This window comes from Pantherophis guttatus, chromosome 4, assembly GCF_059756535.1.
Source record: "Pantherophis guttatus breed Tessera chromosome 4, ASM5975653v1, whole genome shotgun sequence".
In the NCBI taxonomy this organism is placed as follows: Eukaryota; Metazoa; Chordata; class Lepidosauria; order Squamata; family Colubridae; genus Pantherophis; species Pantherophis guttatus.
Window position 1 is genome coordinate 54,657,201 of NC_142066.1, and position 19,197 is coordinate 54,676,397.

The window sequence follows — 19,197 nt, forward strand, 5'->3', positions numbered from 1 at the left end:
ATCCGGAGAGAGAAGAATCGGGGTTAGATAGGCCACTTCCGGTTGGGAAGCGAGTCCTCCAAGGGGAAAAAAAAATCTTCTTGCCTCGCGATTGGACAAACAGGAATTGGAAATAATCATTTGTCTTCAGGCAAAAATATGCATCAAAAAAAAACCTGGCAGTCGGGACCGGTCTGTGTTCAGATCTCTTTTTGATAGCACTGGGCTTCAATATTTCAGAATCTGTTTATACTTAGTTAGGAATAAGTTCTATCTATAGATAGGCAGGTTTCTTCTGCTGTAAAAATGGAAAATACGGTTTGAAAGAATTCTATAAGAGGTTTTTTTTGGTTGGTTTTTTTTTTTTTGGAAAGGCAACTCTATCTAGCAATAAAAGCAAGATGCATATATTTTTATTTTTTTTATTGCTTAGATACTTGAGCAATAGAGCACTAGATGACAATTTTATACATTGATACGTTTTTATTCCAGGAGAAAGAATTCATTCATTCTTCAATAAAACAGCTCTGATTGCATGAGCACAATAAGAAAAACTAATCAACTATGTTTCAGCCTAATGTGTTCTGCAAAGCTAACCTGTGTATCGGATGTATTGTTCATATTATGTGAAACCCAGAAAATTGTATTATTTCCATAAACCATACATCAGTTAATCAAGAAGGCCACGTGAACACAGCCATTGCATCAACCGAAGATATCCAAACCTTAAAAAACATTTTTCGGCATCATATTTGCAATCAAAATACCTCACATGTATTTATTCTCATTTCATTTCTACTGTAAGGGTATTTTAATTTCCCATTTTTCTGCTACCAGCACTCTTGCCTAACAAAATTTGCTTTAATATAAATATGTGAATTCAATCAGAGATAGGGAGGGAAAAAAGGTATTGCTTTATTCCTCTCATCATTTCTGCCGTTTTGTTTAAAGATCGATAGCCATCCGCTTGATTGTATAATTTTCATAAAATTTAAAATGAAAAACAGCCCCGGTTGGATTATAGCAAGATTGCTGAGCTCAGCTTTGTATTTCCATTCTGCTGTGTTTGACTGCAACGCGCTGCTGTTACCTTTTCCTAAATATCTTAACTGGATTGCAAGAGAGAGTAAATCACACCAGAGACAGTGCTCTAGATGGAGCTGTGGGCTGCAGTTCCCATGTATGCCTTTTCTCTCAGTCATGCCGAGTTGTTGGTCTTCAGTTCCTTTCCTTGCTGAAGACGGCAGGGAAACATCAGGAGCAGTGCCCGGGTTGGGAAGGTAGGTTGCCTTGGATTGGCTGTTTGTGTTTTTTTTAAATTGAGTTTTCAGAAAAATTGCAGACTTTTAGAAGCGCAATAGCGATTGTGTGCATTTGCACTTTAATTTCATCTGTGGTAGATTTGCAAATGAGCCCAGTCCCCTCTCTAAGGAGGAGCAACCAGCTGTTTAATTAGAGTATTATCAAACCCACCAGAAGCTTGCAGTGCCTTGAAGATTGATTGATAAATGATGACATTGGCTTTTGACAACTTGGCTTTTATCAGATTGCAGACAGGCCTTGCTTGACAGACCATTAATGCGCAAATAAAAGAGCCAAAGTGTCATGAAATATAAGAAACAGCCGTTTTGTCATTTGACATTGCAGTGTGATGTTTCTCTGAGCACTACACTAGATTAAAGGAATAATTGTTCTCAACAGTGGAAATTTGTACCAGTACTGCCTAATTTATTCCTCTATGTTTGTGGTCACTTTCATGGATCACTGCCTTCTTGTGCCGAAGGGGGGCTTGCACAGCACAATGAAGCTATGAGCTATGCCGTGCAGGGCCACCCAAGACAGACAGGTCACAGCAGAGAGCTCTGACAAAACGTTATCCACTAGAGAAGAAAATGGCAAACCGCTCCAGTATCTTTGCCATGAAAACCCTATGGACAGTACCAACAGGAATGGGTGAATTTAATTCAGATGATTATCAGGTATACTACTGCAGGCAAGAATCTCTCAGAAGAAATGCAGTAGCCGTCATAGTCAATAAAAAAATAGGAAAAGCAGTACTGGGATACTATCCCTAAAATGACAGAATGATCTCAGTTCAAATCCCAGGCAAACCATTCAACATCATAGTAGTCCAAGTCTATGCCCCAACCACTGGTGCTGAAGAGGCTGAAGTTGACTGGTTCTATGAAGCCTTACCTTCTAGAATTAACACCAAAAATGATGTTCTTATCATCATGGGGGATTGGAATGCTAAAGTAGGAAGTCAAAAGATAACCGGAATAATAGACAAGTTTGATGTTGGAGTACAAAATGAGGCAGGGCACAGGCTGGTAGAATTTTGTCAAGAGAATACGATGGTCATAGCAAATACTCTTTTCCAACAACCCAAGAGACAACTCTACCCATGGACATCACCAGATGGTCAACACAGAAATCAGATTGACTATGTGCTCTGCAACCAAAGATTGAGAAGCTCTATACAGTCAGTAAAAACAAGATCAGGAGTTGACTGTGGCTCAGATCATAAGCTTCTTGTGGCAAAATTTAGGCTTAAATTGAAGAAAGTAGGGAAAAGCACTAGGCCAGGGGTCAGCAACCTACGGCTCCGGAGCCACATGTGGCTCTTTGGGCCCTCTGCTGTGGCTCCCTGTCAGGTGATCCCAATACTGGCTGGCCCCACCCCTCGCCCTGCCCTCCCAGTCATTCCTCGCCTGGTCTGAGAAGGTAAGGGCAACAGCGGAGGATGGAGAAGCAGTCAGGGCAGAGACAGAGAGATACAGAGAGAGGGGGGACAGAGAGAGATACAAAGAGAGTGGGAGAGGGAGTGGGGAGAGAGATATGTCAAAAGGATTTTGTGGTTCCCGGTGTTTTTTAACAACTGGTTGTCTGCCATAATGACTGGCTGGGTAGGCATGGCTAGTGGGGGTCATGTGACCGGTGGAAGTGAGTGACATGAGTTGGCCACGCCCACCCAGGTTTTGTGGCTCCCGGTGTTTTCTGTGGGAAACGGGTCCAAATGACTCTTTGAATATTTAAGGTTGCAGACCCCTGCACTAGGCCATTCAGGTATGAACTAAATCATATCCCTGATGAATATACAATAGAGGTGACAAATAAATTTAAGGAACCTTGGACTGAGTTCGCAACATTGTACAAGAGGTAGCAACTAAAACCATCCCAAAGAAAAAGAAATCCAAAATGGCTGTCTGAGGAATAACTGAGGAAAGAAGGGAAGCGAAAGGCAAGGGAGAAAGAAAAAGACACACCTAATTAAATGCAAAATTCCAGAGAATAGCTAGAAGAGATAAGAATGCCTTCTTAAATGAACAGTGCAAAGAAATAGAAGAAAACAATAGAATAGGGAGGACCAGAGATCTCTTCAAGAAAATTAGAGATATGAAGGGAACGTTTCATCCAAAGATAGGCATGATAAAGGACCAAAATGGCAGGGACCTAACAGAGGCAGAAGAGATTAAGAAGAGGTGGCAAAATTACACAGAAGAACTATACAAGAATGAGCTTAACATCCCTGATAACCACGATGGGGTGGCCACTGACCTCCAGCCAGACATCCTGGAATGCGAAGTCAAATGAGCCTTAGGAAGTCTGAGCAACAACACAGCTAGTGGAGGTGACAGTATTCCAGCTGAGCTATTCAAATCATAAAAGACGATGCAGTAAAAGTGCTACACTCAATTTGCCAGCAAATTTGAAAAACTCAACAGTGGCTACAGGATTGGAAAAGGTCAGTTTACATTCCAATTCCAAAGAAGGGCAATGCCAAAGAATGTTCAAACTACCGCACCATTGCACTCATTTCACATGCTCGCAAAGTTATGCTCAAAATCCTACAAGCTAGGCTCCAGCAGTATGCGAACCGAGAACTACCAGAAGTGCAGGCAGGATTTCAAAGAGGCAGAGGAACTAGAGATCAAATTGTCAACATATATGCTGGATCGTGGAGAAAGCTAGGGAGTTCCAGAACAAATCTACTTCTGCTTCATTGACTATACTAAAGCCTTTGATTGTGTGGATCACAACAAATTGTGGCAAATTCTCAAAGAGATGGGAATACCAGACCATCTTATTTGTCTCTTGAGAAACCTATATGCGGGTCAAGAGGGAACAATAAGAACTGGACACCGAACCACTGATTGGTTCAAAATTGAGAAAGGAATTTGGCAAGGCTGTATACTATCGCCCTGCCTATTTAACTTATATGCAGAGCACATCATGAGAAAGGCAGGGCTAGATATAAATCACGTTGGAATTAAGATTGCCGGGAGAAATATCAACAACCTCAGATATGCAGTTGATACCACTCTAATGGCAGAAAGCGAAGAGGAACTAAAGAACCTTCTGATGTGGGTAAAGGAGGAGAATACAAAAGTTGGCTTGAAACTCAACATTAAGAAAACTAAAATAATAGCTCCCGGCCCTCTCAATTCCTGGCAAATTGATGGGGAAGAAATGGAGATAGTGACAGATTTTATTTTCCTGGGCTCCAAGATCACCGCACACGGGGACTACAGCCAAGAAATTAAAAGACACTTGCTCCTGGGGAGGAAAGCTATGGCAAAGTTAGACAGCATAATAAAAAGCAGAGACATCACCCGGCCAACAAAAGTGAGTATAGTCAAGGCTATGGTTTTCCCAGTTGCAATGTATGGCTGTGAAAGTTGGACCATAAGGAAGGCTGAGTGTCAAAGAATTGAGGCCTTTGAACTATGGTGCTGGAGAAGACTCCTGTGTGTCCCTTGGACTGCAAGGCGATCAAACCGGTCAGTCTTAGAGGAGATCAACCCTGACTGCTCTTTAGAAGGCCAGATCCTGAAGATGAAACTGAAATACTTTGGCCACCTAATGAGAAGGAAGGACTCACTGGAGAAGAGCCTAATGCTAGGAACGATTGAGGGCAAAAGAAGAAGGGGACGGCAGAGAATGAAGTAGCTGGATGGAGTCATGGAAGCAGTAGGCTTGAGCTTAAATGGTCTACGGGGGATGGTAGAGGACAGGAAGGCCTGGAAGAAAGTTGTCCATGGGGTCGCAATCGGTCAAACACAACTTCGCAACTAACAACAATAACAAAATGTTTATGGTATTCACCGGCTGAGCTCTTTGCCTTGCGAGACTCCCCCCTCTCGCAAGCCTGGCCTTCCATGTTATCGAAGGCCTACCTCGATGAAGGGCTTTGGAACCCAGAGAGGTGGCATGTCACGAAGAGGGGGTTGAGGGGTTTTTTAGATAAAGTTTTAGCAAATGTCTTAAGGGGTTCCGGGGGGGGGGGAGGGTTGGATCAGAAGTAAGGCCGTGGGTATGGGGGATAACCCACTAAGGGGAGGGCCAGGTAAGGCTGTGGAGCACGGCATGGGGGGTGGGGGGCCCGGGGTCAAGAGGGGGGATAAAGTTCATCCAGATAAGGTTTTTACCATCAGTACCGTGGGTGGGAGGGGTAGATATGGCGGGAGCAGGGGGCCATATCATGTTAGGGGAGCGCGCGCCCGCTGTCTTCGAGCGGTGGCGCGCTCCGGCCCCCAAAGCTCCACTCGTTTTCCAGGTGGCGCAGATCCTCAGGGCCCTGGCCTCCGTCTGATGTTATGCAATGCCAGGTCTGTAGTAAATAAAGCCCCCCTCATTTGTGATCTTGTTCAGGAGGGGGGAGCGGACCTGGCAGGTATTACGGAAACCTGGTTGGGCCAAGAGGGGGGGGTCCCTCTTGTTGAAATGTGCCCACCAGGTTTCCGCGCATTCCATCAGCCGAGGTTGCAGGGTAGGGGCGGGGGGGTAGCGGTTATTATTAACGAAGGTCTGAGACCGAGGGAGGCCACTGTTCCTCAGACGGCCGGCTGTGAATCCCTCCTTGTGAAATGGGGCCACGGGGTTCAGATGGGTTTGCTGATCACATACTTGGCTCCCTGCCATGTGGCAGCAGCCCTGCCCGAGCTACTCAGTGTCATCGCCACGGTGGTGGTTGAGACCCCTAGGCTTATGGTTATGGGGGATTTCAACTTGCCGTCCGTTGGTGAGGCATCTGAGGTGGCTCGGGAGTTCATGGCTTCCATGACAGCCATGGACCTGACCCAGTTAATTCATGGCCCTACCCACACGGGGGGAAACACGCTGGATCTGGTTTTTGTCTCTGGACAGTGGTTGAGTGATCTCGAGATAGGGGATATAGTCACCGAGCCCTTGTCATGGTCTGATCACTCTCTCCTTCGTCTCGACCTTCGAACCGCTACACCCCGCCGCAGGGAGGCGGAGCCGGTAAGATGGTTCCGCCCCAGGCGCCTGATGGAACCGGATAGGTTCCAGATGGAGCTTGGGCCATTCCCTGAGGCTCTGGCACACGCCTCGACTGGAGACCTAGTGGCCGCCTGGGATAGGGCGGCCGCTGGAGCTCTGGATCGGGTCGTGCCTTTGCGGCCTCTGACCCGGCGCCGATCTCATTTAGCTCCTTGGTTCACTGAGGAGCTGAGGGAGTTGAAGCGCCGGAAAAGACGCCTAGAGAGTAGTTGGAGGGCCAGTCTTTCTGAATCTGACCGGACACTGGTAAGAGCTCATATTAGGAATTACCTAGTGGCGATAAAAGCAGCGAAATGTAGCTATTTTGCTGCTCTTATTGCGTCATCAGATAATCGCCCGGCCGCTCTGTTTAGGGTGACCCGCTCCCTGCTCCACCAGGAAGCGCGGGAGGACCCCTTGGAGGGTAGAGCTGAGGATTTTGTCCAATATCTGTATGACAAAATCGCTCAGATTCGGGAAGATCTGGACTCCGACTGGATAGTCTCAGGGGGAGGGACTGGGGCAGGTCTTGAGAATGTTATCTGGGATGAGTTTGATCCTGTGACCCCTGAGGACGTGGACAGGATTCTGGGTAGACTGAACGCGACCACTTGTTTATTGGACCCGTGTCCCTCCTGGTTAGTGCTGGCTTCTCGGGAGGTGACACGAGGCTGGTTCCAGGGGATTATAAATGCTTCGCTGGGTGAGGGTGTCTTTCCTGCCACCTTGAAAGAGGCGGTGGTGAGGCCTCTCCTCAAGAAGCCTTCCCTGGACCCGGCAATGTTGGTAAATTATCGTCCGGTCTCCAACCTTCGTTTTGTGGCAAAGGTTGTTGAGAGTGTGGTTGCGCAACAGCTTCCCCAGCACCTGGATGAAACGACGTATCTGGATCCGTTCCAGTCGGGCTTCAGGCCCGGGTACAGCACGGAAACGGCATTGGTCGCGTTGGTTGATGATCTCTGGAGGGCTCGGGACAGGGGGTGCTCCTCTGTCCTGGTCCTGTTAGATCTCTCAGCGGCTTTTGATACCATCGACCATGGTATCATGCTGCACCGGTTGGAAGAGTTAGGGGTGGGAGGCACCGTGTTGCGGTGGTTCTCCTCCTTTCTCTCTGACCGGTCGCAGTCCGTGTTGACAGGGGGACAGAGGTCGACCCCGAGGCCCCTCATATGTGGGGTGCCGCAAGGGTCGGACCTCTCACCTCTCCTGTTCAACATGTATGTGAAGCCGCTGGGCGAGATCATCCGTGGTTTTGGGGTGGAGTACCATCAGTACGCTGATGACACCCAGCTGTACATCTCCACCCCGGATCACCCCAACGATGCCCTTGAAGTGATGTCCCGGTGCCTGGAGGCCGTACGGATCTGGATGGGGAGAAACAGGCTCAGGCTCAACCCATCCAAGACCGAGTGGCTGTGGTTTCCGACGTCCCGATATAGCCAGTTGACGCCATCACTGACTATTGGGGGCGAATCATTGGCCCCCACGGAGAGGGCTCACAACTTGGGCGTCCTCCTGGATTCACGGCTGTCTTTAGAAGAGCACTTGACGGCCGTGACCGGGAGGATTTTTTATCAGGTCCGCCTGATTCGCCAGTTGCGTCCCTTTCTGGATCGGGAGTCGTTACGCACGGTCACTCATGCCCTCGTCACCTCCCGCCTGGACTATTGTAATGCTCTCTACATGGGGCTCCCCTTGAGGAGCACCCGGAGGCTCCAACTGGCGCAGAGTGCAGCCGCGCGGGTGGTAATGGGAGCGACATGGCGCTCCCATGTAACACCTCTCCTGCGCGAGCTGCACTGGCTCCCGGTGGTCTTCCGGGTGCGCTTCAAGGTTTTGGTTACCACCTTTAAAGCGCTCCATGGCTTAGGGCCTGGTTATTTACGGGACCGCCTACTACCACCAATAGCCTCCCACCGGCCAGTACGCTCTCATAGAGAGGGACTCCTCCGGGTGCCGTCAGCCAAACAGTGTCGACTGGCGGCCCCTAGGGGGAGAGCCTTCTCTGTGGGGGCACCTACCATCTGGAATGAGCTCCCCCCGGAGATACGGAGGATCCCGGATCTGTGTTCCTTCCGCCGTGCTGTGAAGACCTTTTTATTCCATCAAGCGGGCTTGGCCTGATCTCTTCCCTTTTTAAAATATGTAAATTTTAATCTGTTTTTAAATTATTGGGGTATTTTAATTTGTCTGGGCCAAAAAGTTTAATTTGATTTTATCAGGTTTTTAAATTTTGTGTATTTATGTATTTTATTGTTGGCTGTTCACCGCCCTGAGTCCTTCGGGAGTAGGGCGGTATACAAATCAAATAAAACCTAAACCTAAAAACCTAATGGTGTGGATAAATCCTGGTTAATCTGTAGAAAATATGAACAGAGTAAGAATTATTCTTGTATTTATATTTAAACATATTTAACTTTATATACTATACTATGTATAAATTATTGTGTAAATTATGTAGAATTATGTAGAAAATAAAAATTACCTTACAGGGGGAGATGGGTAGCATAAAAAATTAATAAATAAAATGTGGCACAGAAGCAATATCAACTGGTAAACTTCCCCCCCTCTAAAAAGCAAGAACATTACTTGGAGATACTATAGCTTTCCTGTTCCATTGTACAGTTTTGGTTGTCAGAGACATAAAAATATTCCAATAAAGGAGAATATTTGTAGCTCAGGGTTGAAATGAGAGGTTCATGGTGCTCTCTGAACTTTTTTTTTTTTTTTAATTTGATTTATATGCCGCCCTTCTCCGGAGACTCAGGGCGGCTTACAATGCGTTAAGCAATAGCCTTCATACTTTTGTATATTTTATACAAAGTCAGCTTATTGCCCCCACAAACTGGGTCCTCATTTCACCTACCTTAGGCTTTTGCTATTCACATATATAATTGACCTCAAGGTTTCTCTCTGACAAAATAGGAACATTAATGAATCTGGCTCAGATCTTGGTGTAATTCTTTTCTCCACAGTGATTCTCTGCATAAAACTTTCTGATCTGTAGTAACTCGTATATTTGGATATACTCGTTTGTCATACGGTCTGCAGTAATAATTTGCCTAAGTTTTGGATCTGGCTTCCAGTGAAATCAAACCTAATTGATCTCCAGTGAAATCAAACCTAATTTTATTCACTCACAGACCAGCAAATAACCCAGAGTCATAATTAAGATAAAGGAAAAATATGATGATTCTAAAAATATATAAAAAGGATTAGAGTTAATATGGTGTATAGTGCAGACTGTAGAATAAGAACATGGCTTGGGTTTCCAGTCAAAATAAAGGACCCAGTTTGTGGGGGCAATAAGCTGACTTTGTATAAAATATACAAAAGAATGAAGGCTATTGCTTAACGCATTGTAAGCCGCCCTGAGTCTCCGGAGAAGGGCGGCATATAAATCAAATTAAAAAAAAAAAAAAAAAAAGCCAACCATGGCAGGAAAAAAATTTCAATTCTATTTGTAAATATTAAATTATCAAGCCTTAAGAAACACTTTCCATTTCTTGCGAATAACAGATATATTAGTTGTTCTTCATCTTAGTTCTGCTTGACCCTGCCCAGGCATTTGCCATTTTAAAGCCCCATGAAGTTCTGCTCATATCTTTTACCAGTGTACCAGCACCTAAGATTAAAATAGTCTGGTTATTATAATTTGTGGATCTTCTTCTCTGAATAGCCCAAGCCAGCCTTGAGCAACAGTGGTGTTTGCATATGTATCGTCATTTAGGCATGTTTTCACCATTCATTTTCAGTATATCCTTCTTGATTGTTTTCTCTCTGTATTGTCCAGATAATGGGGAAGAGTTGCAAAGTGGTAGTATGTGGGCAAGCATCAGTTGGGAAGACTTCGATCCTGGAACAGCTTCTGTATGGGAATCATATTGTTGGTGAGTGTTGGCATTAAATGGGAAATCTTATTTCTTTGCTATTTTGCGCAGATCATACATTTTAGGCTTTTCTGTTTCATTGGCTGCTAAGCCATGATCTGCTTAGGAATTTTTCCTTCAATAACCACTCAGTTGGCTGAGTGGCACAACACACTGCTAATAAACCAGGACTAACAAAGGAGATTGATGGATTCGGGCATCATACTATGGCTTAGTGCAATGTGTGAACATTAAAAAGCTTTATTTGGGTTTGTTATTGGCATGTATCGGAAACCCTCAACTACCACGACCACAATTGAACCCAAAATTTCTGTTGCTAATTCTTAAATGAATTTTGCCCGATTTTACATCTTTTCTTACTGCAGTTGTTAATGAATCACTGCAGTTGTTAAGTTAGAAACACGGTTGTTAAGTGAATCTGGCTCTCCGATTGATTTGTCAGAAGGTCGCAAAAACTGATCACGTAACTCTGGGACACTACAACCATCATGAGTTGGTTTCCAAGCATCTGAATTTTGATCACGTGACCATGGTCATAAATGTGAAAAACAGTCATGTCACTTTTTTCAGTGCTGTTGTAACCTCGAATGGTCACTGAATGAACTGTTGTAAGTTGCAGACTACCTATATGAGTTAAACCTGTTGCCTTGAGAATCATGATTAACATGTACCGTATTTTTCGGTGTATAAGATGCATTTTTTTACCCCCCAAAAGGGGGTGAAAATCTGGGTGCGTCTTATACGCTGAATGTAGCCCCGCCCGCCGGCCCCCACCCTTTGGCCATTTTCGGGCAGTTCCAGGCGGCAGGGATCTGGGTCGGGGCACAGCCTGAGGAACAACCCTCTTTGGGACGGTCTGGGGGTGGGTGGGAATCTGCCCAGCAGCTTCGGGGAACAAGGCAGATGCCACAATTTGCGGCTGGTCATCGTTCTGGCCACCCAGCAGGCAGCTTAGGGCAGGCAATGGCCGCAATGACTTCACTCCCCTGCAATGTGAGGAGCTGCCGCCTAAGCCCTCTGCGCCCAGGAGCCGAACAAGAGCTCCTAAAGAAAAATGCCCCTCCTTTCTAGCCACCGCTGCCCAGATTCCCCAACACAATAATCAGAGCCGCGTTTCAGGTGGCGGGCGGCCAGTTCCCCTGCAATGTGCAGCGGGGAACTGGGAACCGTTTTGGATTTGGGGAGGGGATTGTAGTGCTGCCGCCTGAAAGTGCTTTTCTTCCCATTGGGAATGTGCAGGACTACTACAGCAGGGGAGTACATTGCAGGGGAGTGAAGTCATTGCGGCCATTGCCTGCCCTAAGCTGCCTGCTGGGCAGCCAGAGGGGTGACCAGCCGCAAATCGTGGCACCCGTCTTGTTCCCCGAAGCTGCCAGGCAGATCCTCCCCAGACTGTTCCAAAATGCTGGTAGGCAGAGGTAGAATTCTTGTTTTCTTGTTTTCCTCCCCAAAAATTAAGGTGCGTTTTATATTCTGGTGAGTCTTCTACACCGAAAAATACGGTAAGTTTGCTTAATAAAGCATGTTCAATGTGCACTATGGCTCAATGTAATATGCAAGTTCAACTAATTTATTTTTCATTCATATAGGGACAGATGTAGAAATACATGCGGTAAAATAATGACATTTTAAGGAAAAGGTGTTGAGGTAAAGCATGAAAAACAATTTCAAATTGGCAAGTTATCTGCTCATAATTGCTCCCATTTGTTGACATGCACATACAATGCAATGATATACAGAGTATTTACTTGTTCTTGTGAATTAATCTGATCTATTGAACTAGAAATTAATTGTAGGCCCGGAGTTTGTCCATGATGGTAAGCTAACATGGTCATGCTAACTATGGTGAGTTGAATCATTCTTACACCATTGCCCATCACATTGTGTCCCCAGATCAGACTTCCTTTTCATTTGGTATATTGTGCCACCCAGTTATACACACTTTTTCCTCCATGTTTTTGCTGAAGTTATGATAATTTAAAAATACTGAAACAATAATTAAACATTTAGCAAGTGCAGTTAGCATAAATTATTCTAGATTCCTGTGTAGGTCTTTCTAGGAGCAAGATTCAGAGGTTTTTTTGGTAGAGATTCTTAAATTCTGTCTGATTGACTCTGTGCAGGTTCAGAAATGATTGAAACCCAGGAAGACATTTATGTGGGTTCCATTGAAACAGACCGGAATATGCGTGAACAAGTGCGTTTCTATGATACCCGAGGCTTGAGGGATGGAGCTTCCCCGTGCTTGGAGTTGCCCAAGCATTGCTTCTCTTGCACGGATGGATTTGTACTGGTTTACAGTATTGACAGCAAGGAGTCTTTCAAGAGAGTGGAGATTCTCAAGAAGGAAATAGATAAAAACAAGGATAAGAAGGAGGTAGGTGGAATTATTTTCTGAAGCATTTCCTATTTGGGAAAATTTGCAGAACATTAGTTGATTGATTGATTGGCTGATTGACTGTATTATTTTTACGAATAACTCAAGGCAGCGAACATATTTTCCTTCTCCTGTTTCGCTTACAGCAATTCTGTGAGGTGAATTGGGCTGAGAGAGAGTGACTGCCCAAGGTCACCCTGTTGGATGGCTAAGGCAGGAATTTTCCTCATGGTCTTCCACTTTCTAGCCTTATTCCTTAACCACTAGATCGAACTCACTCTCAGCATCCCAGATACTCGTGTCATAAAAGCCTTTGGGTAGCAAAGAGTCTAGGGATGTTTTGAAGTAGATTCTCAAATCAACTTTCAAAAACATAATGTTCTTTAGAAGTGGGGACCTAGTAACAAAATGTGTATATTAAGATAAAAATGACATAATTTGTTCCAAGTTTATTTTGAGATAACATTTATGATCTTTATGATCTTGTTGCAACAACCCTAAAATAACAAAATTTCATATTGGTTTGAATCTATTTTGACATTGTTGCTTCTAATCTACTCTTTATCTGGTAGCACAGCGTCTTTGACATCTGTGTCTTTATTCTGTCTCTGTCAGCTTTACCAGGTAGAAGGAATCATGGTAAAATGAGCTAATTCTATTTTATTCTAAAGCTAGGTTAACTGAATCTTGCAAGTCTTAAAAGCATATTTCTCCTGCCATCACCCACAGCTCAATGACTTAGGGAGGGTCCTCTTAAATCTCTTGCTCCGCCCCTTGCTCTTCAGGTGTGGATTGCACTTCTTATCTGACTGTTCCCAGAGCAGCTTTGACGCAGTGCAGTAGGGTGGATTCCCAGGAGGGAGGAGACCATTCCAGAAGAATAGAAGACAGGTATTTTGTGTGAGAGGAAGAGAGGGTGAAGACAGTCCCTCCCTAATAATTCTCAGAATATATGGTAGATGCAAATAGTAGAGTCCTCAACCTGGCAAGATTCTGCCTGTAGATGTGGAAACCATAAAGAACTCAGCTGGGAAGAACCAGCATTTGTCATTCTTGGGCTTGGGGCCTGACATCAGCATCTCTTTCCCCAGTCTTCCAAGGTACCATTACATTTTTCATTATTTTAGGAGAAACAATTGTTACATAATAGTTACATCTTTATTTCACAAAAATATTATATATTTAAGCTATGGAAGATGTGCTATGCTGATTCTCTTTAGAGGGGTACATCCAGTGCTGGGATTCAAGTAATTTAACAACCGGTTCTCTGCCCTAATGATTTCTTCCAACAACCAGTTTGCCAAACTGCTCAGAAAGTTAACAACCAGTTCTCCCGAAGTGGTGTGAATTGGCTAAATCCCACCACTGGGTACGTCGATCAAACATCTTTATTTTTCTGCCTAGAAAAGGTATAGGTAGTCCTCGTTTACCAGTTGTCCTGGACAATGATTGTTCACAGCAGGGGTGAAATCTACTTACCTTCCTTACCGGTTCGGAAGTGCACACGCCTCACGTGCGCGCTCGCTTCGCTCACCCACATGGCACAGCACCCAGACTCTCTGCGCATGCACAGGGGGTAAAAAACACATTACTTCCTGGTTAAAACCAGAAAGTAATGACACCCGGATGGGTGGGCGGAGCCTTGCACTGCCATTGCTACCGGTTCTCCAAACCACAATCGCTACTGGATCACTCGATCTGATCCGAACCGGGAGCATTTCACCCCGGTTCACAGTTATAATATAATAGTGCTGAAGAAATAACTTTGTGACCAATTATTTATAATAAGTTGAGCTCCCGTTACTTGTCCCAGCTTCTGCTAATCTAGCTCGAAAGCACATAAAAAATGCAAGTAGAAAAATAGGGACCACCTTTGGTGGGAAGGTAACAGCATTCCGTGCACCTTTGGTGTTTAGTCATGCCGGCCACATGACCACAGATGTCGTCGGACAGCGCTGGCTCTTCGGCTTTGAAACAGAGATGAGCACCGCCCCCTAGAGTCAGGAACGACTAGCACATATGTGTGAGGGGAACCTTTACCTTCACCTTATTTATAACATTCATAGGTCTGTAAAGCAAAGGAAAGCTGAAGTAAGTTTGTAAGCACAGTTGTTGTTTCGCTTAGTGACCACTTGGCTTAATATTTGCATTGCTGATCCCAAATGTGGCCATTAAAAGAGTGATCCCAAATGTGGCCTGTAGTGTGGTTGGTTTTTTTGGTAATAATAATTACCAAAATAGCTTAATAATTTCTTTGGGGGGGACCCCAATTCTAGAAACAAGAGTTTCCACCCATCATTAGAAGCTCCTAGCCCCTGGCCCTTTTTTTATCAAGCCAGAGAATTGGAAGTTAATAACCTTTTCTGTCACAAGAACTGTATGATGTTGGTGTGTGATTGTATGGCCACATAAATCTCTCTCTGGTCAAGCTCAGCAAATAATGTGGAAATAATTTGCCAATGTATTTTAATGGGATCCCTCTTCTTTTCTTTCCTTTTTGCATTCTCAGTTGAATCCACAATCCTGGGATTTTTCTCGTGGTCTCCCAGCCAAACATTAACTAGTTCCAACCCTATTTAGCTTTCTTAAACCCATCAAGATCAGCTAAATGCTACAGTTGCTGAGGATGAGTCTCTCAGAGAATGGTATAAATGAAAGGACCCTGAGGCAGACAACTTGGCTGGCAGGCACTAAGAGCAGTAAGAAGCAGAGATGGCATATTTGAAGAAAAAAAAGCCATGTATGCCACCAGCAAGCATGCTGGGATTAATTTTAAGTTCTGAAGGACCCATCCTGTTGTCTTTCTAGAAGCAACCTTCAGCTGACAAATCAGTGTCTGAAGGGGAAAGAATGCTTTCCCTTGACTCAGGCATCCAAATATCCTGGTGGCCTTGTTTCACCGTGTCATAAGCATCCTGGGATTCGATTCACAATGGAGGAATGGAGGGTGAAAATGATGGAATTTGCAGCAATGGCTAAACTGACTGCCTTGATTAGACAAAAGGCATTATCTACATTTATTGTTGCCTCAAAAAAAAAGTACAGATTTTTCCATGAAACAGAAAAAGTCAGCTTTTGATTTGAGGTTTTGATTATTAAAAATAGTACATAATAGATTTTTTTTTAATAATCATAGAGTAAGAGATAATTAGGGGTCATATTTTTATTTGCTGCAAAGGAAATCGGAAGCTTTTTCTATTTCTTTTTATCATTTTTTTTTTTTGCTTCTTTGTCCTTTTTTCTTTTCTTTCTTTCCTTTTCATTACTTTTTCATAATTTTTTATTCTTTATTAAAACTTATGTATGAGCATCCTGGGGTTTGGAGCTTTTTGTGCATTTAACATTGTACTAACTAGATTTTTCTCTCTCTCCTCCTCCTCCAATCTTCATAGGTGACTATTGTGGTTTTAGGCAACAAATGCGATTTGCAGGAACAACGCCGTGTGGACCATGATATAGCCCAACACTGGGCAAAGGCAGAGAAAGTAAAATTGTGGGAAACCTCAGTTGCTGACCGTCGGAGTCTCATTGACCCCTTTGTCTACTTAGCCAGCAAAATGACGCAGCCACAGAGCAAGTCCACCTTCCCACTCAGCCGCAAGAACAAAAGCAGTGGTTCTGTGGATGGATGAAACCCACAGGTGTTGGACCACTATTGCTGGTAAAAATGTATGCATGTAGGGCAGGGCTGGCCTTGCCAGAGAGCAGAAACTAGTAGCAGATACCATATAAGGCACTTCTTTTGTTCCTATCTCTGTATCATTTGTTTTTGTTTTGGTAGAAAAAACTTTCCAAATCCAAAACAGGAGTGTAGAATTTTTTCTTCATTTTTCACTTAAAATATATATATTTTAAATCAAGCAGATAGTACCTGCATATGCCCAGTGCCTAGTGTATTAAATAGTCAATACACCACATTAAAGGTTTGATTTTTAACAATCTTTTAATCAGTCTCATTTTTTTTTTACTGTTTAAAGAACCCACATTTTAAATCTGAAAATAGCTGTTAAGGGTACTAAGTTTTATTCTTGATTTGTACCCTGAAGGGATACCATGGTAGAAATATCCAGGGTTCCCAGAAATATTTCTTAAGTTGTGGAAAAGGGAGGGGTGAGCCATGGATATAGCAACACGAGGAAGAATAATAAAGGAATATTCTTTCAGTCAGTATTGAAGCCCTCCTGGCCAAATTAATCCACTATCTTCCATGTTCCTGAATTAGCAGATTCTAGAATGTTTTTTTAGAAGCTAACGGTATTTTTATAAGGAGACCAACTTGTGGAGAAGAGGAAACATACAAATAGAGACTTGTGGGAAAGCACATTATCCACCAACAGAAATTAAGTTTGGGGATAATAGTTTTAGTGATCTTTTATATATCATTAATTTCCTCGATCTGGATTTGATTTTTATTATTTTGTGAATGTCTCTTCCAAACACTGTGACTTTGTGTTCCTGATTTGGATAATGGATGTAATAATTCATATAACTGATATCATGATCAAATGGATTCAACTCAGAGTAAGGCTGTTATCCCATAATGCATTGAAACATGATTCCTATGTTAGTTGCTTATGAACTCTTGAAATGCAGATTAAAAACAGATTCTACACTGCTCTGAATTGTTTGTGTAATATTAACTTTTATTGAATACAATACAGAACACAGTGTCCCAGTCAGAATAGATGACACCAATAAATTAAAAAATGTATTTTAGCTTTCCAACATCAATGTAAATATAATTATTTTTCCAGTTTTTCCAGTTTTTCCAATGTAGATTAGGGAGAGAGGATTGGGAAGATAATTTAAACAGAAAGATTTAAATTGGACAAAAATGGCATTGTAATTATTTTAATAAAGTTATGGTTATAGACAAAATATTTGTTGTTGAAAAATTCAAAGATAATTATTTTCCATTTAAGGTCTTTGTGAAAGAAAATAAACCTTTAAAAAAATATCTTACGTATTTGCAAAAGGAATATTAAAGAAAAATGTCTATTAAACTATAAATGCCACAATGTCAGCAAATACAACTCATTGTTGGAATAAGAATAAAAATTGTGTTAGAGTGCAATACAGGTAGTCCTCAACTTATAACCACAATTGAGCCCAAAATTTACATTATTAAGCAATACAGTTAAGGAGTTTTGCCCCATTTTATAACCTTTCTTGCTGTAGTAGTTAAGTGAATCACAGCAGTTTTTAACTTAGTAACACATTTAAGTGCATCTGACTTCTCCATTGACTTAGTAGAAGATTGCAAAAGGTGATCACGTGACCCCAGGACATTGCAACCCTTATAAATACATGTGAAAGTGACCAAATTCTGATCATGTGACTGGAGATGGGGATGCTGCAGTAGTAGTAAATGTGAAAAATGGTCATAAATCACTTTTCTCAGTGCTATTGTAATTTCAAACAATCGCTAAATCAATGGTTATACATCGAGGACTACCTGTACTATATTCTGAAGTAATGCCCAACATACTCATGTGACTTACCTCGTTGTAGCTAAACCATAGAGAAACCATGAGAACAAATTAATTTGCATAAAGATACATTGCAGAAGGAAATAAAGGGGCAGTGGGAGATACTTGATTTTCCTGTTTATTACCAGTTTTCTTTCATAACATTTTAGTTTTGTTTCTGATTGAGGAGCCAGACTGGGAAAAACGTGTTTGTGTGTAGAGGGGAAATAATTAAGAGCCAAATAAAGAACAAACATGTCCTTCCCTTCCAGCTACCATTTCTCACTTGCAAACACATGCCGCAATTAAAAAAAAGTTGGCTGAGGCAACATGTCATTTGTCTGTGTGCCAAGCTAGTTTATGGAAAGCTCAGCTGGTGTGCATTTGTGTGGGCACATAGCAAGAATACCTCTGCGTGCTTATCTTCTCTTGGTGCCTCTAGAAGGTCAAAGATGGCATGTAGGGATCTGGTGTTCTATTCTGTAAGAGGTATAATGATTATCAATTGCAAACTTAAGCAAAGACCACAAAGAGATCATCAAGGACTCTGGAAAATACAGATCTGAGTTTATAGAGACTAAACGTAGCAAACTGATGAGATCAGACATTGACCAGTGGACTGGCCCGCAATGTATCACTTTGATAAGAATCAGTCAAGATATCCATTGTCTGTTAACAATACAAATCTAAAAAGAACTCCAAACTGCCTTAGCTCCAAGGCCTGGGTTCAATAGATTAAGTTCTTTGCATGGTAAAATAACTTTGGGCTACGAGGGACTGATTTTGGAGCTTTCTTCCTTGGTATTCATGTACATGTTTAAATAGAGTGCAGTGCACCCAAAACCTATCCTAAACAAGGCTACTAGAAATAAATGGGAGCTGTCAATTTATTCTATAGTTTTCGTTCACTGCAACGAAATTGTATAGAATTTCTACTGCATTGATAAGTCATTTCTTTCCCACTGACTCTTAACTGTGAGGAAATGCAACATCCTGAAGAGAATTCAGAGGAAAACTGTCTTGGTCTATATACTTTGCCTATATATTTTTAGCTATATAGCTGAACCTATATATATTTTAATCTATGGTTGAATTTTTGTTGCAGTAAGCCAAAGTCTAGTTTGGATTGCATGTGTTGTGCAAATACAACAAAATGTATTGCATTCAATAAAGCATGCCTCAACTGGATGTGTCTGTAAGT

General features: G+C 42.9%; 1 protein-coding gene across 2 annotated transcripts; it reads left to right on the forward strand.

Moving 5' to 3' along the window:
• Window positions 1-15: 15 nt before the first annotated feature.
• Window positions 16-17,408, forward strand: NKIRAS2 (NFKB inhibitor interacting Ras like 2). Of its 2 annotated transcripts, none has more exons than XM_034415950.2 (4): window positions 16-1,259; window positions 10,055-10,151; window positions 12,275-12,528; window positions 15,921-17,408. In XM_034415950.2, the coding sequence occupies exons 2-4, from the start codon at window positions 10,058-10,060 to the stop codon at window positions 16,158-16,160; spliced, it is 588 nt and encodes a 195-aa protein (XP_034271841.1). In that variant the 5' UTR covers window positions 16-1,259; window positions 10,055-10,057; the 3' UTR covers window positions 16,161-17,408. The 2 variants fall into 2 exon arrangements, with proteins under 2 accessions (XP_034271841.1, XP_087748336.1); XM_087892210.1 differs by having other exon boundaries at window positions 1,121-1,259; window positions 12,275-12,348.
• Window positions 17,409-19,197: the final 1,789 nt, after the last annotated feature.

Coding starts and splice junctions, on each gene's coding strand:
- NKIRAS2 (XM_034415950.2), top strand. CDS start 10,058: ATGGGGAAGAGTTGCAAAGTGGTAGTATGTGGGCAAGCATCAGTTGGG. Junction 10,152..12,274: donor GTATGGGAATCATATTGTTG/GTGAGTGTTGGC, acceptor GACTCTGTGCAG/GTTCAGAAATGATTGAAACC. Junction 12,529..15,920: donor AAAACAAGGATAAGAAGGAG/GTAGGTGGAATT, acceptor CAATCTTCATAG/GTGACTATTGTGGTTTTAGG.